We start from the raw sequence: 24,050 nt of genomic DNA on the forward strand, positions 1-24,050 counted from the left end.
TTTTACAAACTAACCGTTTTTCCGCCAAATATTTGAGTTTCTCACATTTACATCATTTTATTTTCATGTTAAATCGGGAGGGTCGTCACCTGCGCACGCGCGGAAATTGAGTCCCAACCGACGATAACAACGCACGCTAAAAACGCAAAGGTTCATGGGTAGACGCTTGTTTGTAAACAATAACAGGCTTTGGCCATCTGACGCATGCGTAGATGACGACCTGCTCGCTTAAATCACGCCGTGTTATGATGTTATATTTGACTCAGCTGCAGCTGTATTATCCGGGTTTTATAATACCAGCGTTTTATAAAACTGCGCATCGCTCTGTTATATCAACGCGATAAATGGTGGGTGTAGTCGGTTCGAGATTGGCATATTGGAGAGATGCGTATCTTTTACGCAGCGTATGCCCTAACGTGTTTAATCGCTGTGCTTGGCCGCATTTAATTGAATTATCGTACATACTTTCTAGTCCATGTACTCCAATCACCCATATGTTTTTAGTAAATGATATGGAAAGATCCCAGTTGTTTAATCGTTGCCGAGAAACATGTTTTCCTAATGATATCGAGCGAGCTGTTTCCATGACAGTAAAACATAACAATTTATCATATATAAATAACAATGTATTACTAGTATTTTCTCCTCGTTGCGGCTGGTTCGTTTTGATGAATTGGGTTGCCCCGTATCGTCCTACATTTTATATCAGTTCACGTCACGAATTTATAACGCCGAAGTTTTTGTCAAATAATGTATGTTCTATGGTTGACATCTACGTTATAAAACAGGTGATCGTGTAAATTACTCGAAATTCGACCGCGCTACGCGACGACCACCGGCACATGAACATCAACACCATTAAACAGACATTAATAATCTGACATACTCCACATTTACAGAGTGACGCCGTCACGGTGTCACCCACTTACCCTCAACACACGGTTTTGCTCGTGGTGTGTTCAGATAAGATGTATAAAATTAACAAGAGAACTGGTGATGGTTATGAACCATAACTGCCTCAGCACAAAGGATGTTGTGTAATACTAGGGAATGTAAATACATCTGCATTAACTTTCACTATTAAGTACAATATTGGAGTAGAAGCAAGGCTACGCAAATTTGCGAAATAGTAGTTAGTTAGAATTACCAGACATTGTGGGATATAAAGAAGTGACCTATTAACCCATGGAACATACTCACACATATCCATACATGTCTTATTGTGTGGGGAAAGCTGTCATGTACACAATCATAATAACTGGAAATAGTTTCACAACAGAAAACAAGTGTTATTGCTGTAAATAACTATGAACAATAACAACTGAAATTTAGAAAAACTATGAACAAAAAATAATGAAAGTATGTGATTTTCTGCACAGTTTCCAGAAAATTATTAACCGAACCATAACATTTATAAAAAGCACAAAGCTAAGATTCACTTCGAGTATATCAGAAATTTAATCTTACAATTGCATACGAGTCGTCAAAACGTACAGTTTGGTGACATAATTCAAATTTTGTATAGTTCAATATGCATACAACCACCCATGTACTAGTACATTTTGAAAATAAACCCCTCTTTCACATTGTGCAAATACAAACAAGACATCAAACCTTCCTGACAGTAATATGTAAGCGTTGTATTAACCCGAATGAAAAGTCTTGAGTCACGGCGAATACTTCTATCGAGTCGCCCATTTAAAAACTTCTTCAACTAGCCAAGGCCAATCAATAATGTGCGGGGTCGTTAATTAAATACTAATAATTTTATTAACACTTACACATTCCCCGAAGGGATTGGCAATGGCTACAAATGTTTAAGAAAGAATAACAGATTAAACAAATTAAATAAATAATATAAAATAAAAACATACAAAAAACTAAGCTAATACATTACTGTAACAGAGAAAGAAAATATTAAGACTAAATTATTATACAATAAAAAGATAGAAAAAATGCAAAACGTAACTGGGAAAGAAAATTGTCACTGGGGTTGCTGTCTTATTTCAAAACACTTCTTTAGGTACCTTGCTACAGGGAGTATAGACCACTGTTGTTTAGCAAGAGTATGAATTGTGTCTTTGGTGACAAATTTTGGTTTTTGCCATTTCAAATAAGACATTTCTATCGGGGGTATAACTTTTGCATGACATCATTAGGTGATACTCATCTTCTACGTGATTCTGATCACAAAGGTTACATAATCTATTAGCAGGGGGTATTCCGTTGTGTCTGTCAGTCTCAGTTTTCAAGTTATGGTCACTGAGGCGGAATTATTTAAATTTTCGCGCATCTCAATATTTTGCAGGGTAACAGGGTGGGTTTCAAAAGCAAAATTGTTTTTTAATTCTCTGAATGTTCTTAATTTATTTATATTTCATATTGGTTTGATTGATTTTCGTTTTGTAATTCACTTTTCCAAGTTGATATAAATGATGTTTGTATATTTTTATTAATTTGTCCTAATTGCCTTGTTGTTAGAATTTCATTGTTGTCAACCAGGTTAGACTGGTTGATGTTATTCAAAAGGGAGTCTACCATTTACTATTAATTTCCTAATATTAACAATTTACCATTAAACTCAAAAACATTGTAATGTTATTACTTCTACATCAGCTAACACCAATTAAAACCAACATCGATTTAGAATTACTGTGGCCAATGTCATTGAAATGTTTTGCTCTTCCATAGAGCAGCAGTTTCCCTTTTCTAATAATCAAAACCACCCTTGACACCCAGGAGAAGTATGTCCATTGTTTGACAACAACGACTGTCCCAAGAGATTTTCGTCTTCTCAATTTCTCAAGATAAGTTTTCTTTACTAGAAGGAAATGTCCTTGACAGCATTTCTTGAATTAATTTCCATTGCACAAAAAAGCAGCAAATACTGTTACTGAAGCACAGAATTGGCATGATTTTTTCCCCGGCCATTCACGCAAACTGCAAATCAAGACTTTTACCGCATCCATAGTTGTTGACAGCCGATGAATGATGATGAATGTATTGTGATGTATTTTGACCTCCGGATTCTGACCTTACATTCTTGCCACATTTACTGCCCTTTTATATCCGTTCAATTTCCTTTCATTATTTCATACATATTCCATGATATTGTATATTTAAAACAAACTTTTATTTCACAGTCACTTAAGTTTTCACTTTTCTAAAATTATCTTACTGATCAAAAGACTTTTCACTAACATCATGCAATCTCCCATAGTACTTCCGCAGACACAGCGACGATCGCCAAAATATCTACAAATAACCTCGCTCTCAGGAGCTGAGGAATAATTATTTAGTTAACTGAACCGGAACCATTTCTAAAAGTCACAAAGATGCTGAAAGAAATGTGCATGAACCCAGTTCGATCACGTAGGGACACTGTGGTCGACTTCACGAGAGCTTATCGAAGTGATAGGACTCATCGGAAGTAATTACATCAAGAAGACATATTCGGGTGCTCTTGACAAAATTGGATCTATCAGGAGTCGATCACTTCGCTATAAGTCTCATCACTGGTGAAATTGATTTTAAAGCGGGGGAGTCGTCACCTGCGCATGCGTGAGATGGCCATAGCGTGTCACAATATTCTATCCATGAGCCTTTGCGTTTTTAGCGTGTGATGTTATCGTCGCTTGGGACTCAATTCCCGCGCGTGCGCAGGTGACGACAATCCCGCTTTAATAGTATAAATCCGCTATCTTTCGTGATTAAATACATGATGCCAAAAACACGAATTGCAGACGGAGGTCAGGTTGAACATAGCCCTGTCATGAATATTTTATTGCTAATATAGAGTTTTTAAATAATATATTAAAACAGATAATTCACAACTAAATGAGTAAAGACTAGTACTGTCTTGTTCACATCTAATTCGATTAATCCGCCGCGCTCGTAACTACGTCATCGTAGGTCATAGGTTATCGAATTCTCGAAACGTATTCTGAAGGTGCGAACGACAATTTCCATTTCTCGGAGAAAGTGATTGTACACATGCGCGCCTGAAACACGTGACTTTGACTTGCTTCTGTGACCCAATCATAATCTGTGTATTGCTGGGTATCCACGTGCGTAATACTACCTGTATACAATCAAGCGAGTATCTGAGATTCAAGTATATAGTAAATAGTTAAGGGTTTGCAAGTTGTGTGATTTGCGTTCTATGCGTTACAAGCCGTACAAATTGTTCATCTCTGGTTGCTTTTTTGTGTGCCCCTGCGTTTCACATAGTGATTTTTTTGTTCCTTTGACTGTAATGAATGGAGTGATAACCTCGCTAATATCTGATTCCATAAATGAAACTCCCCGTTGTTACCGATTAACGTCCATGACGACCTTTGATGGTCAGAACAAGTTCGATTGACGAGCGCGTGAAATCGCGCAAAATAGAAACTTAGCCAATGTCTTTCACGTACGACACTGGTTCAGAATGATATCAAGCTTTCAAAGGAGTGAAGATTGTTCTACAAACTCTGGAGACGATATGGGATAGCTATTATAGTGATCCGTGTGCATTTAAATAAATTGAATCAATGAGATTAGTGCGTTGCTATAGTAACTGACGTTCGTTGTCAAAAGTAGTCAGGTTTCACTTTTGAGCGCGCTGTCCTGATCAGACATTTTAATAGGTTAAAAGTGCGCTTTCATATCAGCGTTCTTGCGTCCCCTGGGCATTTCTAGAAAAATATAAATGTCGAACCAAAATTGCATGTTATTGTTTTTGCTCTAAGCTTCGCTCATATATATCGCTAACTGAAATTCAACTTTAGTAGTAATGATCCTGTCATTTGATTTGTAATGGCGGAAATTGCTATGGGTATTTCAACGTTTCGACTTTAATTTTCGTGGTGGTTTCATGCTGAAATTGCTCGATCATGTGATTTTATTGCACAATTTAAGAAAGAAATACGTTAATAGCTTGCTTGTTATTTAAAGTTCACCCCGATTTACATTGATAGCTCCATAATTTGGATCCACTCGAAATGATCGCCGTGGAATCTTCGAGTTATACGTTGATACCTCATAGTCAGTAATCAGTTCCGGGAAACTGAACTCCAGTCTATTAACTTGATTCGTGGCGTTAAATTTGTATTGGTATTAATCCTAATGATCATAGTACATGTTGTTCCCAGTAACGACAACGATTCCAATGAAATGGAGCACAAAGAATCCTTACCCAGATGCTATATTACAAACAACCCACAACTATTAATTGTAGTATCTACCACCAAATGAACGTTCCGTGGACAATTCGCATGGCCTATTCATATTTGTTGACTGTGTTCTGAAAGAGGTACTCCCAAAAAAGAAATCATTACACTAGACTGGATTTCATCATAACAGTTGTTATTAAAAATTTCCTTTGGTGCAAGTAGCCACCGAGATCTCGTTGGGAACGAGTCTCGTGAGACTTGTTTTTGTCCTTCTAATAGGTTCAATTCTCTCCCACCATGACTATTGCATCCGCAGTTCGAAATATCATAGTTACATTAGTAAGAGGAAACTCTGACACGATGACGGGAGCGAATTGAACAATTTTGAGGGATGAAAACAAGTCCTGCGGGTATCTCATTCTCAACGAGACCTTTTTGGTCAATGCGTCTGAGGTTAGTATTCGTTTTTGTCTACCAATTCTAATAAACTTCAACAGCATGTAATATAAAGATTACTTTGAAGTTGCTCTTAGAGGCAAGGGCAGTTGTGTTGTCACCCCTGAGCGTAATGGTATATTTCATCTGATTTCACAGACTATTTCTGTCATACGATATCCATTATCTTGTCGATGTTGTTCACTCAACGGGAACAAACGGCTAAGGTCGGTACTGGCGCACCCATAACGGATCGAAGCGATTATCCTTCACCATTATGTAAAGTAAATGAACCTTAATGCAAAGGCCAGACGGTTACCTTACCCAAAAATAACCATCACAGACACATTACGGCACACATCGACGCAACGTTCAGCGAATACTTTTCCATGAAATCAACGTTGCAACTCGGCGGACTATCAAACTAAGCACGATAACAGAGTACATCAGTTGTGTTTATTGTTAGGGGAGTCGTCACCTGCGCATGCGTTATGTGGCAATAGCGTGTAATTGTTTACAAACAAGGGTCTACCCATGAGCCTTTGTGTTTTTAGCGTGTGTTGTTATCGTCGATTGGGATTCAATTCCCGTGCGTGCGCAGGTGACGACCCTCCCGCTTTAAAACTCACTCGTAGTCACACGGTGTACAATAAACCCTGGAGGCAAATGGCCATCGATATGCCGACAAGAGCAAGGAATCCAAAACTTGCTTTTCCCCCTCAATGATCATCCATTTACTTCCGTCATCGGATCAGCTGCCTGGATTACCATTTCTACCATAGACCAGGTGACGGCGGATGACTAATTTATTTACAACTTAAAGTATCAGATCTTTTTTTTAGGCTTTCATGAAACTGTATTTATCAACCAAGAGGGTCTCACACAAACCTATTTGCATGGACATTTTCTGTACTTCTTTGCCAGATATGTGTTTCTTATATTTGTTAATCAATCGGTCGGTCGGGTCCGTCCGATCGACACACACATATAACTTTGAACCCTTCTTGAAGCGTTGGCGAATACAAATATAACGCGCCAAGTGATAGTGAAGAGGCTAGGTACGTTTCAAGAATTGTTGCTGTGAAAGGATTTGTGACAAAATAGTCAGTAATGCATTAGTTTGAACAGATTTGTGATCGAAGTTGAGTGTATAGCACTTAGCCACGTGGTGTAATGTTACACATGGAGATTGTTGGCTTTGTCCCAACGTAACTTTCCCTTAATACTTAACTCCCACGTCCTACGTCACAACTTACATAAGCAGCTCGATCGACAAACTATAAGCTACACAGTGCATTTACTTTGACAAGAAATCCGCTGTATCTGTTGTATATCAGTATATCATGTGTCTGGTTGGAGCGTCTAGTGCGCAACACCACGCGCATATCATATCCAATGCCTGTGAGTGAAAAGAGGCAGAAAAAAACACGTGTGTTTTTGGATTTAAAATGAGTCATGCGCACACACCTGAACATAACACGCTGACCCACGTGCGTATGACATGACGTCGATTAAATATTGATGCAAAGGGCGGTGGCCGTCACACCGCGCATGTGCAACATTTGTATCGATAAAGAATGTTTTCCCGCAATCCAATGCGCTCGTCTAATAGAAATCATAAGTTCCAGTTGTAATATAGGCGAGACGTGCACTAATTACCGCGGGTGACTAACTCGATGCCTTCCAAATGTCAATTAAATTACCTAGTTAAAACTTAGTAGTGTATCTATTTGTACTCGTTGGTCTTACATCAGTAAAAGTCGCCTTCTTTGTTCATATGAAATCCATATCTCGCGCATGCGTGACGTGACGACGACCGCAATTTAAAAGAGATCTCACAACCTTAGATACATAGAGTAATTCTAAAAAAAAAACAGTTGCAATGGCTGGGTAATATTTTAACTACAGGCCATTCACACACAAAAAAACAGCATCGACAGTATGATAACACGTTTTAGTGTACCACATATGGTACTTTTATGGTTTAATTTGCGTACGGTTGAGTGAAATCTGTCACGTGGTGCTGTAAAATTTACCTTGTAGAAATACTGATATTGTTTTATTAATGTCACTAATGGGCGTAAGATAGATAAACACAGACAATCGTATTTTCCAGACGCTATTTTACTTCTGACTGGCTTCATCCCGTACGTGTGGGTATTTGCAGTGATTTTTATTTTCGAGTTAGTGCGAAAACTGTCATAATATATAATCGTACATGTTCGAAATTAGGAAAACTAAAATTGGTATCTAAACGCATTTCCGCATTTCGTTTTTTTTTTATAGAGTTGGAGCCTAAAATGACGGCCAGTTTGAATATAAATTAGTTGCGATCTTCAAAGTTGACAGCTTTTGTTTGCGTGGTTTATTCAAAACATATCGATGTGAAATGGACAGATGTCGAAGTTAACACACAAATGGTCGAGTGAATTCCTTTACCTTTACCCAGACAATTAAATGTTGCGCATAGACCATAAAAGGGCTTAGAACACACATTTACACAGGAAAAGAATTACGATCTTTTTTTTTATTATTATTGTATTTAAGTTGCACTTGAGTGCAATTACTTTTCTACAAAACCTTACTGCTATAACCATAAACCTACTGGAACATGAAATTCAATGAAAAGTCAGAAAAGCAACTTTTAACTGCTTGGGAATGATAACATAATTATAATCGTGATATATATTTTAATTGTGTCCGGTGCTAGTTGACCTCTTGTATTACATTACGTACTCGCGTGCCGTGTGCAAAAATATGGCGAGGAACTTCATGGCGCGGCGCCATGATATGGTAAGTTAGTTGGTGATGTGTGTCCTGCGGATGCAATAGCACAAGTGACATTGTGATACTGTCCACAACATCTCGGACGAGGGCACTAGATTATGTAACTAGTTCAACAAGCTTTACAAAAAATCAATCCACGTCATCCAATACCCTTCATATGTGTGTAAACTGGCATAATTCCACCCAGTTGTTGACTGGTTCATTGATTTCATGCAATTTTTGCTTTTGCGACAATTCATTCGTTATATTGCAAAGTCAATGGTAAACTACTTTTGGCGGAGTGAACAATACAATAATACATGTGTCTTTTGATCATATTATGTGTTGGGTTGTTATTGTTTAGTTGATAGAAAACATGCTGGGAGTAAGGTTGTGGTTGTTTCGGCGGATATGAAACAGTTGCATAATTATTATTTTTTAGACAAAATTAAACTATTATCTAGGATCACGCCAAATGAGCGGGCTGTGTTCATGCACTTGCGGATAATCACACTGGTGACAACAATTCGACAAATTCACATTAACGCGCTTCGCTAATTACTCCCCGCGAAGCATCAATTTACTGGTAATTAGCTTAAAGGAATAATATTTAGCAAACAGTAGTAACGCCACCCCTTTCGCACAGTCAGTAATTAGATAAGATTAGAAACCCCACTCTCCGATAAACCGTACGGCGATTCTATTCCCGAGTACGGATGGCATAGGTTGTATATCATCGAGCACGAGGTAGTCATGTCCTCAACCAATAGGATTATTTACTAAATTGTATTCGATTTATTGACCCTTGTTGTTACTTGCACTTGCAATTTGTGTAAACGAAAATCAGAGCTGCGAATACGTTGCTAACATTGGTAACGTTTAATGATTGGCGCGTTTGCACCATGGAGTATGTTGCATGTTATTGAATGAAATGTTATATTTCGTCTGATGGACTACCTAACCAGGCAGACAGGCAGCTGCGAATGCTTTTTTGGTGTCATTATACTTTGTCTGGAACGACATGCATGTAGTGTGAGTAAACCACGTTCAGACGAACGGCATGCGAGACAACGTGATATGTGACACGCGTTTCGGGTTGTTTTGACGTCTGTCAGTGAAATTGGCGCAATATTCCTGGCGGGATCGGAACGGGAACTTCACTAAAATATGTTGCTTAAAAATCACAAACAGGAAATTGGTCAACAATTTTATAATTTTAACCCAGTTTTCTACCAACAAATGAGAATAATTGTGTGTTAGAGGAATACTAAATGACACAAACGGAAAACAAACACATACCGTACTGATATAACAGTAACACAAAGTCAATAACTCTCTCCCAATCCAGCATCACATACTCTCCAACTCATCATGTCATACGCAATTACCATACACATAAAGAGACCCCCTTTCACGCTATTATTTCCCTTCGCCGTACTCTATTCACTGTCGAACGTACCAAAGTTTTGGTTGTCATGACAACTTTAGTGCTAGTAAAACTCGTGGAGTCGAGCATTTCCGCGTCTGCAAAGCGACATTTCCGGCAATAGTGTGTCGTCTCTCCCAACATCCTCTGCGTTCAGATGGGTCACGTGGTATGGACTCCCTATGCATATAGTTTACATGTCTTCTTTTCGAGTGTATAGTTTATTTAGCGTTCGTTTAGTCGCCATCTGCTGGGATCTCCATTCAGTGCATTTTGTTTGTGTGTTCTTTTTGTCACCGGTACTATTTTCCTAATGTGTGACACCAATGGCAACGCACACGTCGTTTTTATGACAGTCTCTGATGATCGTCATGAAAACATGAATTGATAATACAACAACTCTCAAATTTTGCCGATGTAGTGATTTGTAGAAGCCGGCGAAAAATGTTCGCCGACGTGTTCGCTCCACGGCGGTCGCTCGATCACACGACAGGAACCCGGTCGCACGGCACCACCTATGCGACGCTAGCGATAACGTGGGTTATGATAACAGGTAATTTACGAAATAACTTGACTTCATTTCTATCATGTTTCCAGTTTGTCGTCGGACAGTCCTGTTCGTTATATCTAATTTAGTCATTATTTTGTGGTCACTCAGATTTGCTCGTTTGCCGCGTACTGTGTGAAAAGAAACAAATATAACAAAGTTGGGTAATTAACGATACTAAAAATTAACGAGCCAATTTTCCCGCCAAAATTTACGCACATCGTCGTCAGAAATTATAGTGTAACATCAACCTGCGCGATATACGAGCCGCAGTAAAGACTATTTATTCATACGGGGAAAACAGAAATATAAATGTAATTTATTTATATTTAATATAAATATCTACAGATATCAGATATTACGTATATACTGTAATTAGGTGGATGATTTCAGCTTTGGTGTCATAAGGCCACATCGAGGCATGGGATCCACACGTGTCCCTGCTATTAAATTGGTGAAATAGGCCCTGGATTTTAGGTGTTACGCTCGTTATGTCAGCAAATAATAATAACCACTGGTCTTGACGTAAATACATAATATTATTTTATATAAAGGCACTACTATTAATAATATTAAAACACCATGTATTTATATACTGACGCGTGTATTGTGAACTACCTCATGGCGATGAGTTGTGACGCCATGACCTTATTTGGGCTGTGAAAGAGACATCAATGTGTCACATATGTCACATGTGTCTCATTGTTGCATAATATACAGACGTTCTCTCGTTATTTTATCCAAGTATTATTTATATGTGTAGTAGAGGATTAAAATTGGTACCATAACACTCTTTTTATTAGAGACTAGTACTATAATTTGTACTCTTATGTCACACCAATTATAGTACAAATGCGGCAAGGACCATGACATATACAAAACTGCGATTAAAATCTGCTCATTCACCATTAAAATATCTAAAGTGCTGGAAATTCGAATTCCAATCCCATCTTAAATTAGACACTTATGCAGTTCAAACCGAAGACTTTTCTGTCTATATTAAAATTCACGTTCAACAGACTTTGAGACTATCGTATCGGTGGTGTTATGTAACGCCTGGGAAAATATTGTATATAGAACATAAAGTGCCCCTTTTTGAGATGGTATCTCGCGTTGTTTGTACCAAGACTCAAACATCGCGACCAGCCATTTAAGTTAGAGTTCATCATGCGAAACAAATCAATAAAGTGAAGGAGATTTCTTTCCTAGATTTCTAAGGTAAACAAAAAACAGTAGGTTTTTCACTGTTTTTGTTATGTAATACGATAATTACAAAACCACTGAATGAGTTACTGTTTCTATGCGCTATATTTGTTTCAAAGTTTTGGCACAGGCGACGTTTCTATTTAAACGAAATGCAAAGTTAAGACTATATAATGTAGATGTGTGTTTGCTAACACATAACCGCTTAGAAATAATTGCCGAGGTATTACAAAAATAATAGCAATATCGACTTTTGTTTTGTCAGAGTAAATTCAGAGTAAAGCAGGTGTACAAAAGTGAGTCGTACAAGCGTGCAAGCATAATCGGGAAAACCAACAGTTTGTTAAATTTATTGGTATTAGAAATCGAAGACACGAAGTACGTGAATAGAATCGATAGATGAACGGATCAGCTCGTAATTGGTATGTGCAGGAACGTGAGTGTTGGACGATACACGTACGCAGGAAGGGATGCGGCTAAAAGCGATAATAGAATCTGAGGAGAGAAATCAGAATGCAATCTCAGTACTTGTTTTACACGGATAAAGTCACACCGGGCTACTCACTCGGGTGTGTTGACGAGTTGTCTAAGTGGTCTCAATGGTTGGGTGCCTTTTTGTTGCCGCAATTCTTAATTTGAATTAGTGAAACACGGGTGGAGTAAATTACTCTAATGCCATGCTCTGCTATTAACCCTAAACTCAGCTGATTTGTGCGGTGGTCTGCGTCCTTGATATGCCATGGAAATTCATCAGTATATTAGTATGTGTATATTAAAATGTATTTCTTAGCAGATGTGGTCGTACGTTACTAGGTTATCAAAGGCTCACTGTAACCAAAGTAGTTGGCCTGAAAGTACGCCATTATATAAACATCAAATACAAATAAGTTTGTGTACCATACACTAGCCATGTACTTTCATATAAATGTCTTGTACATAAATAATTTAAGAATTTTTTTTTATTTGTGCAATCTTCCACATCGCAAAAAAATATTATTATTATTATTATTATTATTATTATTATTATTATTATTATTATTATTATTATTATATATATATGTTAAATAATCCACTAAATACAATTAACTTCGGATTCCTATGCCAGGGATTGAAATATTATTTTGTTCCTTGCATGCACAGTGTGCATGTTGAATTTGAAATTTACCTGCACTAAATTGTTGTGAAATGCACCACTTTTAAAGTTATAATAAAATTTACTAGTTCTCGATCAACGTGAACACGAAAGAATTTGCTTTTTTTTTAGTTACCTTACAATAATTGTTGAACTTAATTTAGGCTTAGTGAATATAATGAGAAAATGTTGTGTTCATTGCTACATGCACAGCGTGCACATTATATTTTGAGTTTATTTGCACTAGCTAATAATCTATGTGCATAGTGCACCAGAGTATTTCGACCCCTGTATGCCCAAGAAATAGTGGATTAGTATAACAAGCCATCCATAAACTATGAAGCTGGTAACATGGTTGTCCACAGCAAAATTTAAAAAGTACATCCTCAAGAGTAAAACTTCCGTTTCGAATTTCACCGCTCAGAGTTATGTAGTTTCTCTGCCATGACTCAACAGAGCTAAGATCGATCGGACCAGATAGCAACGTGTCCGTGCATTTTCTATCTCATGGAATACCTTCAAAATTCGAGGATGTAGCCATATTGCCGCGTTGTTGGTTAATTAACTTCGCCCTGCAAAGTTTTTCTTATCGCGCCCGTTAAACACTTGAAAATAATCCAGATCCAGATAGTGTATTTTATGATCGTGCTATTCACTTTTCAAGTGTTTAATCACGTAAAAAGAGAAAAGGCAACGCAAATACTAAAGTATTTATTTTTTGCCATTTCAGGTGCTTTTGCAGGAAGTGAACAGAAACTTTTTGAAAACATTTTTCGTAATTATAACAACAAAGTCCGACCAGTCTGGAATTGGACGCATGCAGTTGACGTAAATCTTACAATGCAAATAACACAGATTGTAGATATGGTAAGTCAATTCAATCACACTGAATTTCATGTTACAATAGCACACTAACAGTAAATTGTGAGTGAATAAGATAATTTTCTCAATTAACAATCCAATTTCATTCTGATACCATTTGTCATTACATACCGGTTACTGTTACACAAATTTGATACTTTATTTTGAATAGGGAGTCCGACATGACATCATATTAGCGAATGAGCAAGTCTGTCTACTCAACTATATCATCAATAATCTGGTAACATGTACGCCCTGTTAAAAATGTGATGGCAAGTTCGTACTACACATTTCAGAAAATTTGACACTTTATCATCAAGGATCTAGTAACAACCACCTAGTTAAAGTGGGTCAACTTCTACTCCAAACTTTTAGAAAATGTAAAATTTTTGATATCATTTCATGCATGTGCCCCACATACTTCCTTTCATAGACCTGTACATTCACTGTCGCGTACTTGTCTCGTGTTTTTGGACTTCTCAGCTGATTTTACCAATTTGGGAATCGCTTGAGTCTGACGTCATTTCTACTCCAATATATAAATATGCTATGCTAGTAAAATACTACGTGCCAAATATAAAGGTATATCGCTGAAATATAATGTACTGTAGATATATTGAATAAGATATTTAAGCGCTACTAAGAAATAGTTACATCTAAATGTGTTTAGACTTCCTAGCGAGTCAATTGTGGGAGAATGCCTGTCATGACAAATAGAAGCTCTTAATCCACATTCGACATTTAGCAGTCTGAGTTTTACTTACATTTCAATTATGTCGTTAATATGTCTGAGTTATGTCCCGTGCTGGCTGCTGGGAGAGTCCATCATAATCACTGTGCAATAATGTACTTATATTTAAATCAGTCAAGTCGAGAATCGATTTCAGTTACATTCCTGGACGTATATTGACAATGACAAATGCGAGATTTATTGTACTAAAGACGGACAGACGAGTGACTGTGGCGATTGTAAAAAAATACTTGAAATTATGTTACCTGTATGTCGTATATGACGTAATTAAAGATTTAATTATTGCCATTACAAATTACTTCAATATAATTTGACAAAATTACCTCATGATCAATTATCATAATGATAAAGGCGCAATTGTGTCCACGATAGATTTCATGAAAATGAATCCTAGTATCTGTTCGAAAATCACTTTACCTTGATATATTAAAATGCATTGATACGAAACGCCAAAAGAAAAACTGAAAATGTCTAAGTGTCATTGCTACGAGGATCCTCTATCTCAACTGCTCGATGTATTGTTCCCTGTTCATATGAAGGGCTGTGAAGTATAACTGTAGATTATATCTTCCAAATGAAAGGACACAAAGTGGTCACATTAATCCACTGGATGACCCGGATAGAAACATACGTTCCAGGTGTCAGCTGATTTCTAAAGTACAGAAACTTGAAGCTAAAATGGCAAACGCATTCACTTGTAATTGGTCGATGACAGGTCACCATTTAATGGACTTGTATGCAAGATGATATCTGCCTTACATACAGCGATTCAATCATTAACCGTGCCTAGCCAAAACGAAAATCTTTGAAAACCTAAACATAACGTGAGCGACACTAGATTGTATGAATGCATGTATGTATGTATGTATGCATGTATATTATCCACCGTGGTATTTTATTCGTATTACATTCCTGTTCTTGTCAGTGTACGTGTTACTATGTATACACTTTGATTCACGTATATCGTTGTTTTATGTTGTTCGAAAGACAAAACGATGCTTTTAAGGCAGTATGAGCTGAATTCAAAATTGTCACTACTGGTCATGTTAGTGTACATACGCAATGCATCATCGGAGATATACATTTTCAATCTGGAAACTTTTTAACTTATATGTATTGTTTTTAATGTTTTCACAGTATTGGGATTTACGTCAATAATGATATACGACTTTTTTACTGAGCAAAATTTGGAGGTATGAAGAAATAGTCTCACCAACCACTGTAAAAATGCCAGTTGTGACAACTACTCACGACAGTTTGGACATTTGTATCTCGAAATATTATCCGCTGACCCGAAATATGTTTTAATGAAAGGATGCTGAACACGACAAAATTAATGTACAATTCGGCACGAACCACCTTAATTTGGAAATACTGTCATAGCGTTTTTGATTTTTATAATAAAACAGATGACACCATGTGCGTTGAAACACTGTAATCAGCTCATTGTGTCAAATGAAAAAATAATTAGACGATTATACTTGCACGTGTATTTCCAAAGTTTATCAATTTTAATGCAAGTTCTAGAAAACCACATTTAATCACTGACACATTGACCAGTCGTCGCGCTGCCTGTGTTCGTATTTCATGTAAACAAACACTGTATTTTACACGCGTTGTTTACGTTGCTATGAGTCTCATATCGAACGGGAAGCGGTGCGACGACTGTAGCTCTTTAGCAAAAAAAGAATCGCAAAATTGTTTATATATTTTTCAAAACTGTTGCTATATTTATTGTCCAAAAAATACAGAAATTTACAGAAAGATAACTAAATGTGCCGCTTGACACACTCACACGATGATAATGATAATTGAGAATTACCCTCTTCGATCATAAGAGGATTGTCACTGAATTTGACCTTGGTATACATAAAGAAACATCTCTAACTCCAATAATGAGTATTCCAGAAACGTCTTTGTCTGATGCCATTCGCGCACTGATAGGCGTGACCAGTAAAAAAACAGTTTAAAGCTCAGCGTATGTTATAGTCATCCATAGCTATCATGATAAATCTGCTGAAAAGAATTCCGATGCACATCGTTTTTATTCCACGTCATATGTGGCACAACTGGTGAATTGTTATAGTACAGCTTAGGGTCAACCTAAATGTGTTGCAATGTTTAATAGAATAATATCATTGTCACTAAAGGGGTCAAATGCAGATATGTAAGCTAGTTACTCACTGTATGTATTAAAGTAGAACGTTTGCACTGCGTCTGTTACATCATAAACCTGTTATTGGATTATTGTAATCGTTGCCCTACAAGGCTGCTTATCAGCGTGTCGCATTTACGTAGATGAGAATGAAAGTGGTACACGCACAAATATATCATTGATATGTCTGCCGCATTTGGGATTTATAATGCTGTGTGTTTTGCTCTTGGAGTTTTCGGACACCGGTTCGTCAGTTGTAAACTGATATTTCTGTTGTTTGTTGTTGTTATGCAATGTAATAATTTCATTGACATTCTATCAAGTTATTACAGATTTTTACGTTATCTGCAGATAACTTGTGTCACATATTTCAGGAAACAGTGTCATGCAATTTACTGATCATCATTGCCATGTTTTTGCCAATAATATAGTTAAGACATTATGCATATCTTCATACAAAAGCAAATAACAAAAAACAGTTTGAAAACGCTGGTTGTCACTTCCCACACAGAAATTGTAGAATTATGAAACAGAATCACGTCTTGAAAGCCCATCTGAACTGAATCTTGAATATATAATTCTGATCGAAAAATAGCAACCTTAAAAAAAAATGTTGCTAATTCATCATATGGCTCGACGGCCCTAATGGACAGGTTAATTAGCTTTTCCATTCTACGTCATGACTCCGTGATTAAAACTACAAATTACTTGTAAAATCATAATGCGAACAGTTGCGTATAAATAAGTAGATGTATGGATTTATTAACGAGCACCATTAGTTACGTAGATGTGGATTCTCTGGCGAAGTACTATGCACATAATGGTTGAATTGCAACTACAATATAAACTAGGTCATATAGACATATAGTCCAATGGACGTTTCTCTGGAATAACAAAAAATAAGAAATCACCGTGGACAAGATGGTCACTCTATTCACTCTTTTTAGGACACCTGACCCGACTTCTTGAATCTATGTCGTTTTGTGGTTCACTTTACAACCCTCTGTCAATGATGTGTTGATGTATATATTTTGTTATTTTTTATTTTGTAATTTCTCGTGTCTGAGTTTCGATTTCTAAGTGTTTTTTTCAACTTTAATATACATCAGATGCAACTACGTATTTTTTATCACATGCAACCCCGTCGACCTACACTTATACTAAAAGTACATGGGGCAAAACTCCGGTGCACTGAATTAAAATTTAGTACTCATGTTGATTTCATTTTCTCTCGTTTATACTGACCTTGTATTGTAAGAAAGAAACAGGGTAATTTCCTTTTTTATAACAAATGAAATACTAATTTGTGAAAAGAAAGTTATCATGGATCACTGAACCAAAACACCTGCCGTTATAGCTTTTGTTTCCAGAATATCTGAAAGCAAACAAAGTAAATAATGCATATAGCATTTCAACTTCTGGAAATGAGGTAATAAACTATAGCAATGGTTCATGTTCAGCTCTATTTCACAAACCCGAATGTTGATGGGTTTCTTTGATATTCCCAACTTCCCAGATATTCATCATGATGCTAAATTGAGATGCAATACAATGTCAGAGGAAAGTTGTAGTAAATGATCACAATAGGGAAATGCTGTGTAATAAATCGTTACGCACCCACATTATTATCGCCAATAAATATAAATCTGAGACATTTCAATTGCCTCCGAGAACATCCTATACAAATTCCACTTGGAACTGTGCCGTGTTTGTTTGTTTGTTTGTTTGTTTTGTTTTACAAGCGGATATCGTTACACGATATCTGGCACATACTTTTGTTCAATAAACTGTACATGCGCTGTGTGAAGAATCGCGTTTGAAAAGAATGATTGCCTTAAGGTTGTATGCGCGGAAATGCACTGCGCATACGTTCTGCGCATTTGAAGCAGACTTTCAAGATGGCTGCCACAACAAACAAGTACGCTTCGCGATCGCCGAATGCACGCAAATTTAAAGGATTTTTGACCGAGAAAGAGAAGAGAAGAAGATTGGCAGTTATCCAGGCGAACCGCCAACATAAGAAAGTTGCTGAAGTAGTTTTAGAATCAAATTCAGGTACGTACGTACGGTGTCAGTTTACGACGTAAACTTTGGTTGAGTCGTCTGCAACTGTTATCCACAACTCGAATCAATATATTTTCACATTTTATTTGTTTTTATGAACATCAGATTATGCTTATTTTGGGGGAAACAGTGTTTATTTTTTCCTAATTCCTGTTTCACTAAATACAGAAATTGTGATAAAAAAAATATTTGACAACGAAGTTTGTCTGTCGCGTCGTCTGCAGCTTTCATTAATTATGACGAGGTGCCTTCAACGCGAACTGGTAATTTTAACTATACGCACAAAACCCCCAATTTGAGGGCATGATTGTCCTCACACTTCCATATAACCAAGGGGATACAATTTTAACTATGAATAAACAGCATGTTCAAATATTTTCTATATTTTGCTGTTTTGAAATCCATATTTATTTTCCCAGTGTTATAAATTTAGAGCATTGAAATTTCATCTGTTTACTCTTCAGAAAAAAATTAACATGTAACATGATGAACTTGCGGCTGTGTTAAGGAAATTAAAATTAAAATACTTGCATATTATAGTAGATACTTGAATTTTATTTTTTCTATTTGTTATTGTGTCAAATATTTTTGTTCTAAATACATTGTAATATATATTTTTGGACATTTTCTCCCAATAAATGTTTTTTCTGAAAATAAGCCATGACCTAAAAATTATTGTTATTTTTCACATTATCTGAATGTGAGAGAGTTTCTGTTTTGCCTATGGCTCCTTTGGAAATGATGATTTTGGAATAATGGTTTCTTTTTATTTCTGTAAATATTCATACATTTCTTACGAATAGCACAGATAGTATGTTAACATCTTACTGTTGTCAATATCTGTTAGCCAGTATAGTAGTGCAAATTGCATGAAATTTATTTACATGATGACTGTAATGATAATCTGATTTATCTTTACAGAAGTTACTTCAGAAAGTGCTATAAATTGGAATGTTGGACGCAGAATAGTACAGCTGTCTGTTCTAGCTGAGGGATTAAAAGCCTGTGCTGTGTGTTGTGAACACCTTGTTCTGGTGGATTGCCAGGAGGAGAGACGATATGGTCTTGGTAGTGTACTGTATATACCTTGCCAGAGATGTGGTGCTGTAAACCATGTGTATACAGGTTCGACACATAGGAATGCCAAATCAAACCAAGGATTACCTATATTTGATGTAAATACCAAATTAGCCACCGGTAAGATTTACAGGCAAACTAAGGATTCATCTCAATTATTAACCTCTTATGGTCATATATTGGTGATCATACTTTTAGTAATGTAGGGCAGCAAAAACTAATCTTATAAAATGTTAATCTAAGTTGTTTCTTATTTCATAACATAGGAATGGTACACAGTGGAATGGGAGAGACTCATGTGAATAACTTCCTTGCCTCACTGAATATACCGGGTATACACCACAAGACATTAAAGAAAAGAGAAAGAGAAGCAGGTGTTGGTATTGAGAATGTTGCAAAACGACTGTGTGTTAAAGCTCTTACTGAAGAACAAAAACTTAGTTCACATGAAAATCAAGTTGATATTTCCTTTGATGGTGCATGGCAGCGCCGTGGCTCTGGCAAAGAATATAACAGTCTGTCAGGTCATGGTGCTGCTATAGGGGAAGCAACTGGTAAAATTATGGGATATGCTGTGCGTTCAAAGGGATGCAAAATTTGTGAAAATGGGGATATGAACACAAGAAAACATGACTGTCGTAAAAACTGGACAGGGAGTTCCAAAGCTATGGAAGGAGATATTGCTGTTGAAGTGGTAAAAACTATTAACAAAACTAGTGCTAAAACAGTATCTTTAACTATGGATGATGATACAACAACCATTCATAAACTAAGAACAGAAATTAACCAAGATATTGAAAAGAGACCAGATATGAACCACACCAAAAAAGGTCTAGGAAATAAATTATATGAACTTTCAAAAACTCACAAAATATTAACACCACGTGTTATCAAGTATTTTCAAACATGTTTTTCCTATGCTGTTACTCAGAACAAAGGTAGGCCAGCTTTAATCAATAAAAACTTGCTTGCCATTGTTCCCCATGCATTTGGATCTCATGAATCATGTGATCGTAAATGGTGTGGTTACCAACGTCAGCCAGATACTTACTGCCACAAACGTCTTCCATATGGTAAAGATCTTTCTGGGGTAGAATTGCGTAAAGATTTAAAATCTATTTTTGAAATTTATGCTGCATGTGCAAATAAACTTTCTCTTATGAGTTCAACACAAGCCAATGAAAGTTTTCATAACACTGTTGCTTCTAAAGCACCAAAAAACAGACATTACAGTAAATCAGAAAGTTTAAATATCCGCATTGCAGCAGCAGTTTCACAGAAAAATAGTGGATACACATATGTTTGTAGTGTTAACAAAGAAAATGGACTATCTCCTGGAATTGTTTCACAGGTGAGGGGAATAAAACTAGACAATAAAGCAAGAAAAAGAAAGATGCAGACAGAAAACAAAAAATACAAACTTAGACGTATACAATTAAAAGAGGAGCGAAACAAAAAATGTAATGCTACTGAGTTAAGAGAAGGTGACACATACAACACAAACATTGCAATTAGAAATGACATTGATATTACATGTATTCCTGAACCAGTTAATGCTCCTGTAAGTTTTCCAGTAAAAATACTTCAAGATTCTCCTGTTGTTGTATTTGATCTTGAAACAACATCATTTGGTATTGATTCCTCAATTTGTCAGATTGCTGCATCTTATGATGGTAAAATATTTGATGAGTATGTTGACCCCTGTCAGCCAATACATCCAGCAGCATCCAATGTAACTGGGTTGACATATACATGTGGTAAACTGTTTCATAACTTTAATTTAGTACCAACATTATCACAGAAAGATGCTCTTGAGAGTTTTATAGAATGGATTCCATTAAATTCTGTGTTAGTTGCACATAACTGTAAGAATTTTGATGCTAGGATTCTGGTTAGTTCTGTGCAAAGATATGGTCTTTTAGACAAACTGAAACATAAACATTGCTGCTTTTCTGATACGCTCTCTGTATTTCGTGAAATTTTACCACCTCGATCATCTTACTCTGAAGAAAACCTGGTTAATGATTATTTACACACTGAATACAGTGCTCACAATGCAAAACATGATGTACATATGCTTCAACAATTGATTGGTAAATGTAATGTTGACATCAGCCATATTAGTAAACATAGCTTCTCTGTTGATTTTATTATAGAAGCTCTTGAATTTCTATTGTGTAAAAAGAAAAATCTGTCTTCTCTTAGTCAACTAATAAGTAAGAAGGTAATTACAAAGTGTATGGCTGAGAAAATAGCTGCTTCTGGTCTGGCTTTTTGTCACTTGAACTTGGCTTATAGCAGAGGAGGGATAGATGGATTGGTGAAGTTGCTTAGTGAAGATTATTTTGGTCATCCACGGGTAACCAAACATAAAAAAACATTCTTGTCACTATCGCAGTTTTTTGAAAAGAAGTAACTATATTTAAAACAATGATTAATGACTCTTGTGATATTTTTTTAGTTCACTAATCCATCCATTCATTACATGACTTCTTTGAGAACACTAGACTGATATTTGGTATGTAAATGTCTCATAGGGTGAAAATGGGATTATTCATGCAATGTTGGCATATTTTCTGAAAAGAAAACACTTTTTTTGTCCATTGAAGGTTATTGTATCTAAATATGTGTATTTATATCCAGATTTAAAAAAAATTAAATACATACAATTGTATATTAATAAAATGATAAAGCAAGTGTTATATGATTTTAAAATATGTGAAATATTTAATTATATTAGTATTTATGGACCACTTTTATTTATTTATCGATATATGAATATTTAAAAAAACAGAACACAAAATAAATATTACTTACAATTAAACAATACTGATCTTTTTGTCACTTCATGTATGGTAACACTAGTCATACTCTGCCTTGTATGTATGTTACAGCACACCACACCCCTCCCCACCACCATACACACCTGTGCCCTAACTGAGAATACAATGCTTTCATCAGTATCCCTCAGAAGAAAATAATACTTCAGTGCATTAATAGTGGCTTGACTTTGAATTTCTATATTTCCAATGAAAGGTAAGAATATTCTCCCAAGCACCCAGCCAATATATATAAACTGTACTTCATATATAAAACAATATAATCTACTGATGTTGGATGTACATGACCATATTTGATGTACCCCGGTATGTATATTGACAAGGGGACTGGCAAAGGTCAAAGGTCACGCAAATGATCCAACATGGCCACCAAGATTATTGAAACTGACAATTAAACTAATTATTTCTCAAAAAGTAGTGCATTAACATACCATTTTCAATGTATAATATGGAATAACTTCATAAGCACTCGACATATACACAATTTCAAGAGATTTCCATGGATGAAATTTTTTGTAGGACAGTTTCTATGAATTTTTTTATCTAAAATACAAAACCAAATGAAGGAAACTATTGTTTTCTTTAAATAGGTAATTTCTTAAATTCATTAGAATTGAATTTAAATATGAACTCATATTATGTGCTGATAGGATAAAACCAATTTCAGTAAAAATGTGGATTAAGACCGAGTATAAATGACAACTTAAGTTATTTATTAAAGCTACTTAAAAATGCTGACTCAGCATAATTGTGAGTTGTGTATCTTAAAAATTAGTACATTAACCCCATGTTTTTTTCTTTTCTATGAGTTTAGAGTAACATGTCCTGTACACCTGTAGTATTTTAAACGATTTTCCATGGGTTTTTTATTTTGTAGCATACATCCTTAAATGAACGCAGTGAACTTTAATGTTCACGAACTCTAAGACTTTTCAGAGTGTTCCGTTGTTTTAGCATGTCCCTTTGAAAAAAAAGCACAAAGTAGTTTCGATACTTATCACTATTTTCCGGAAATCAAATATTACTTCACTCAAGTAAGACTTATATCGTGTGTACACATCTTTTCTGTTTTGAATTGGTGCATTTATTACCAAAGAACAAGTATTATTTTAGTATGAATTAAACTAAATAGCGCACAAGCTGCCGTTAACATCCGGGGAATCGTTATCATCTGAGATCTTATCGTCAATACCCTCGATGTTTTGTGTGTTTATTGTTGAGATCGATATGACGTTTAGTTGCCCTTGGCGTTTAGTGGGGTGGCGTCCACTGCAGCGATGGTTTGTATTTGATGTACATCCGGCAGGTTGATCCGATCACTCAGATACAATTAGTCATACATTTGTCATCGAGTCTTGCGGTGATACGTACTAGTCGTACGTATTGCATTGCGTTCATAAGAAAGTCCAATGTTTTGTTCAGTGTATCCCCACCTTCACATTTTAATACCCGCGTAAAAACATCCCCATCCATCGTTTATTTGATTATTATGACATGTAATGGTAGTACTTTGTTTAACCTCATTCTATTGTATACTTTACACTATTCTGCAAACAAACTAACGACGTAACATATTGCGATGTATAATATAGCTAAATATACAGTACTTTACATTACGAATGGCCATCATAATAAGTCGC

The 24,050-nt window shown here is 36.1% G+C and overlaps 2 protein-coding genes across 3 annotated transcripts in view; both read left to right on the top strand.

The window, feature by feature from the left end:
- Positions 1-24,050, top strand: part of LOC102806958 (neuronal acetylcholine receptor subunit alpha-10) — a 128,283-nt gene that overhangs the window by 93,070 nt on the left and 11,163 nt on the right. For both annotated transcript variants that reach the window (XM_085490547.1, XM_085490546.1), the window contains exon 3: positions 13,393-13,529. In XM_085490547.1, coding sequence (XP_085346673.1) covers positions 13,393-13,529 — 137 coding nt within the window. The remainder of the gene's footprint in view (positions 1-13,392; positions 13,530-24,050) is intronic.
- On the top strand, positions 18,266-22,397 carry LOC146734058 (uncharacterized). Its single transcript, XM_085490545.1, has 3 exons — positions 18,266-18,484; positions 19,415-19,690; positions 19,837-22,397. The coding sequence occupies exons 1-3, from the start codon at positions 18,274-18,276 to the stop codon at positions 21,984-21,986; spliced, it is 2,637 nt and encodes an 878-aa protein (XP_085346671.1). The 5' UTR covers positions 18,266-18,273; the 3' UTR covers positions 21,987-22,397.

This window comes from Saccoglossus kowalevskii, chromosome 15 (genome assembly GCF_978046115.1).
Source record: "Saccoglossus kowalevskii chromosome 15, keSacKowa6.1, whole genome shotgun sequence".
In the NCBI taxonomy this organism is placed as follows: Eukaryota; Metazoa; Hemichordata; class Enteropneusta; family Harrimaniidae; genus Saccoglossus; species Saccoglossus kowalevskii.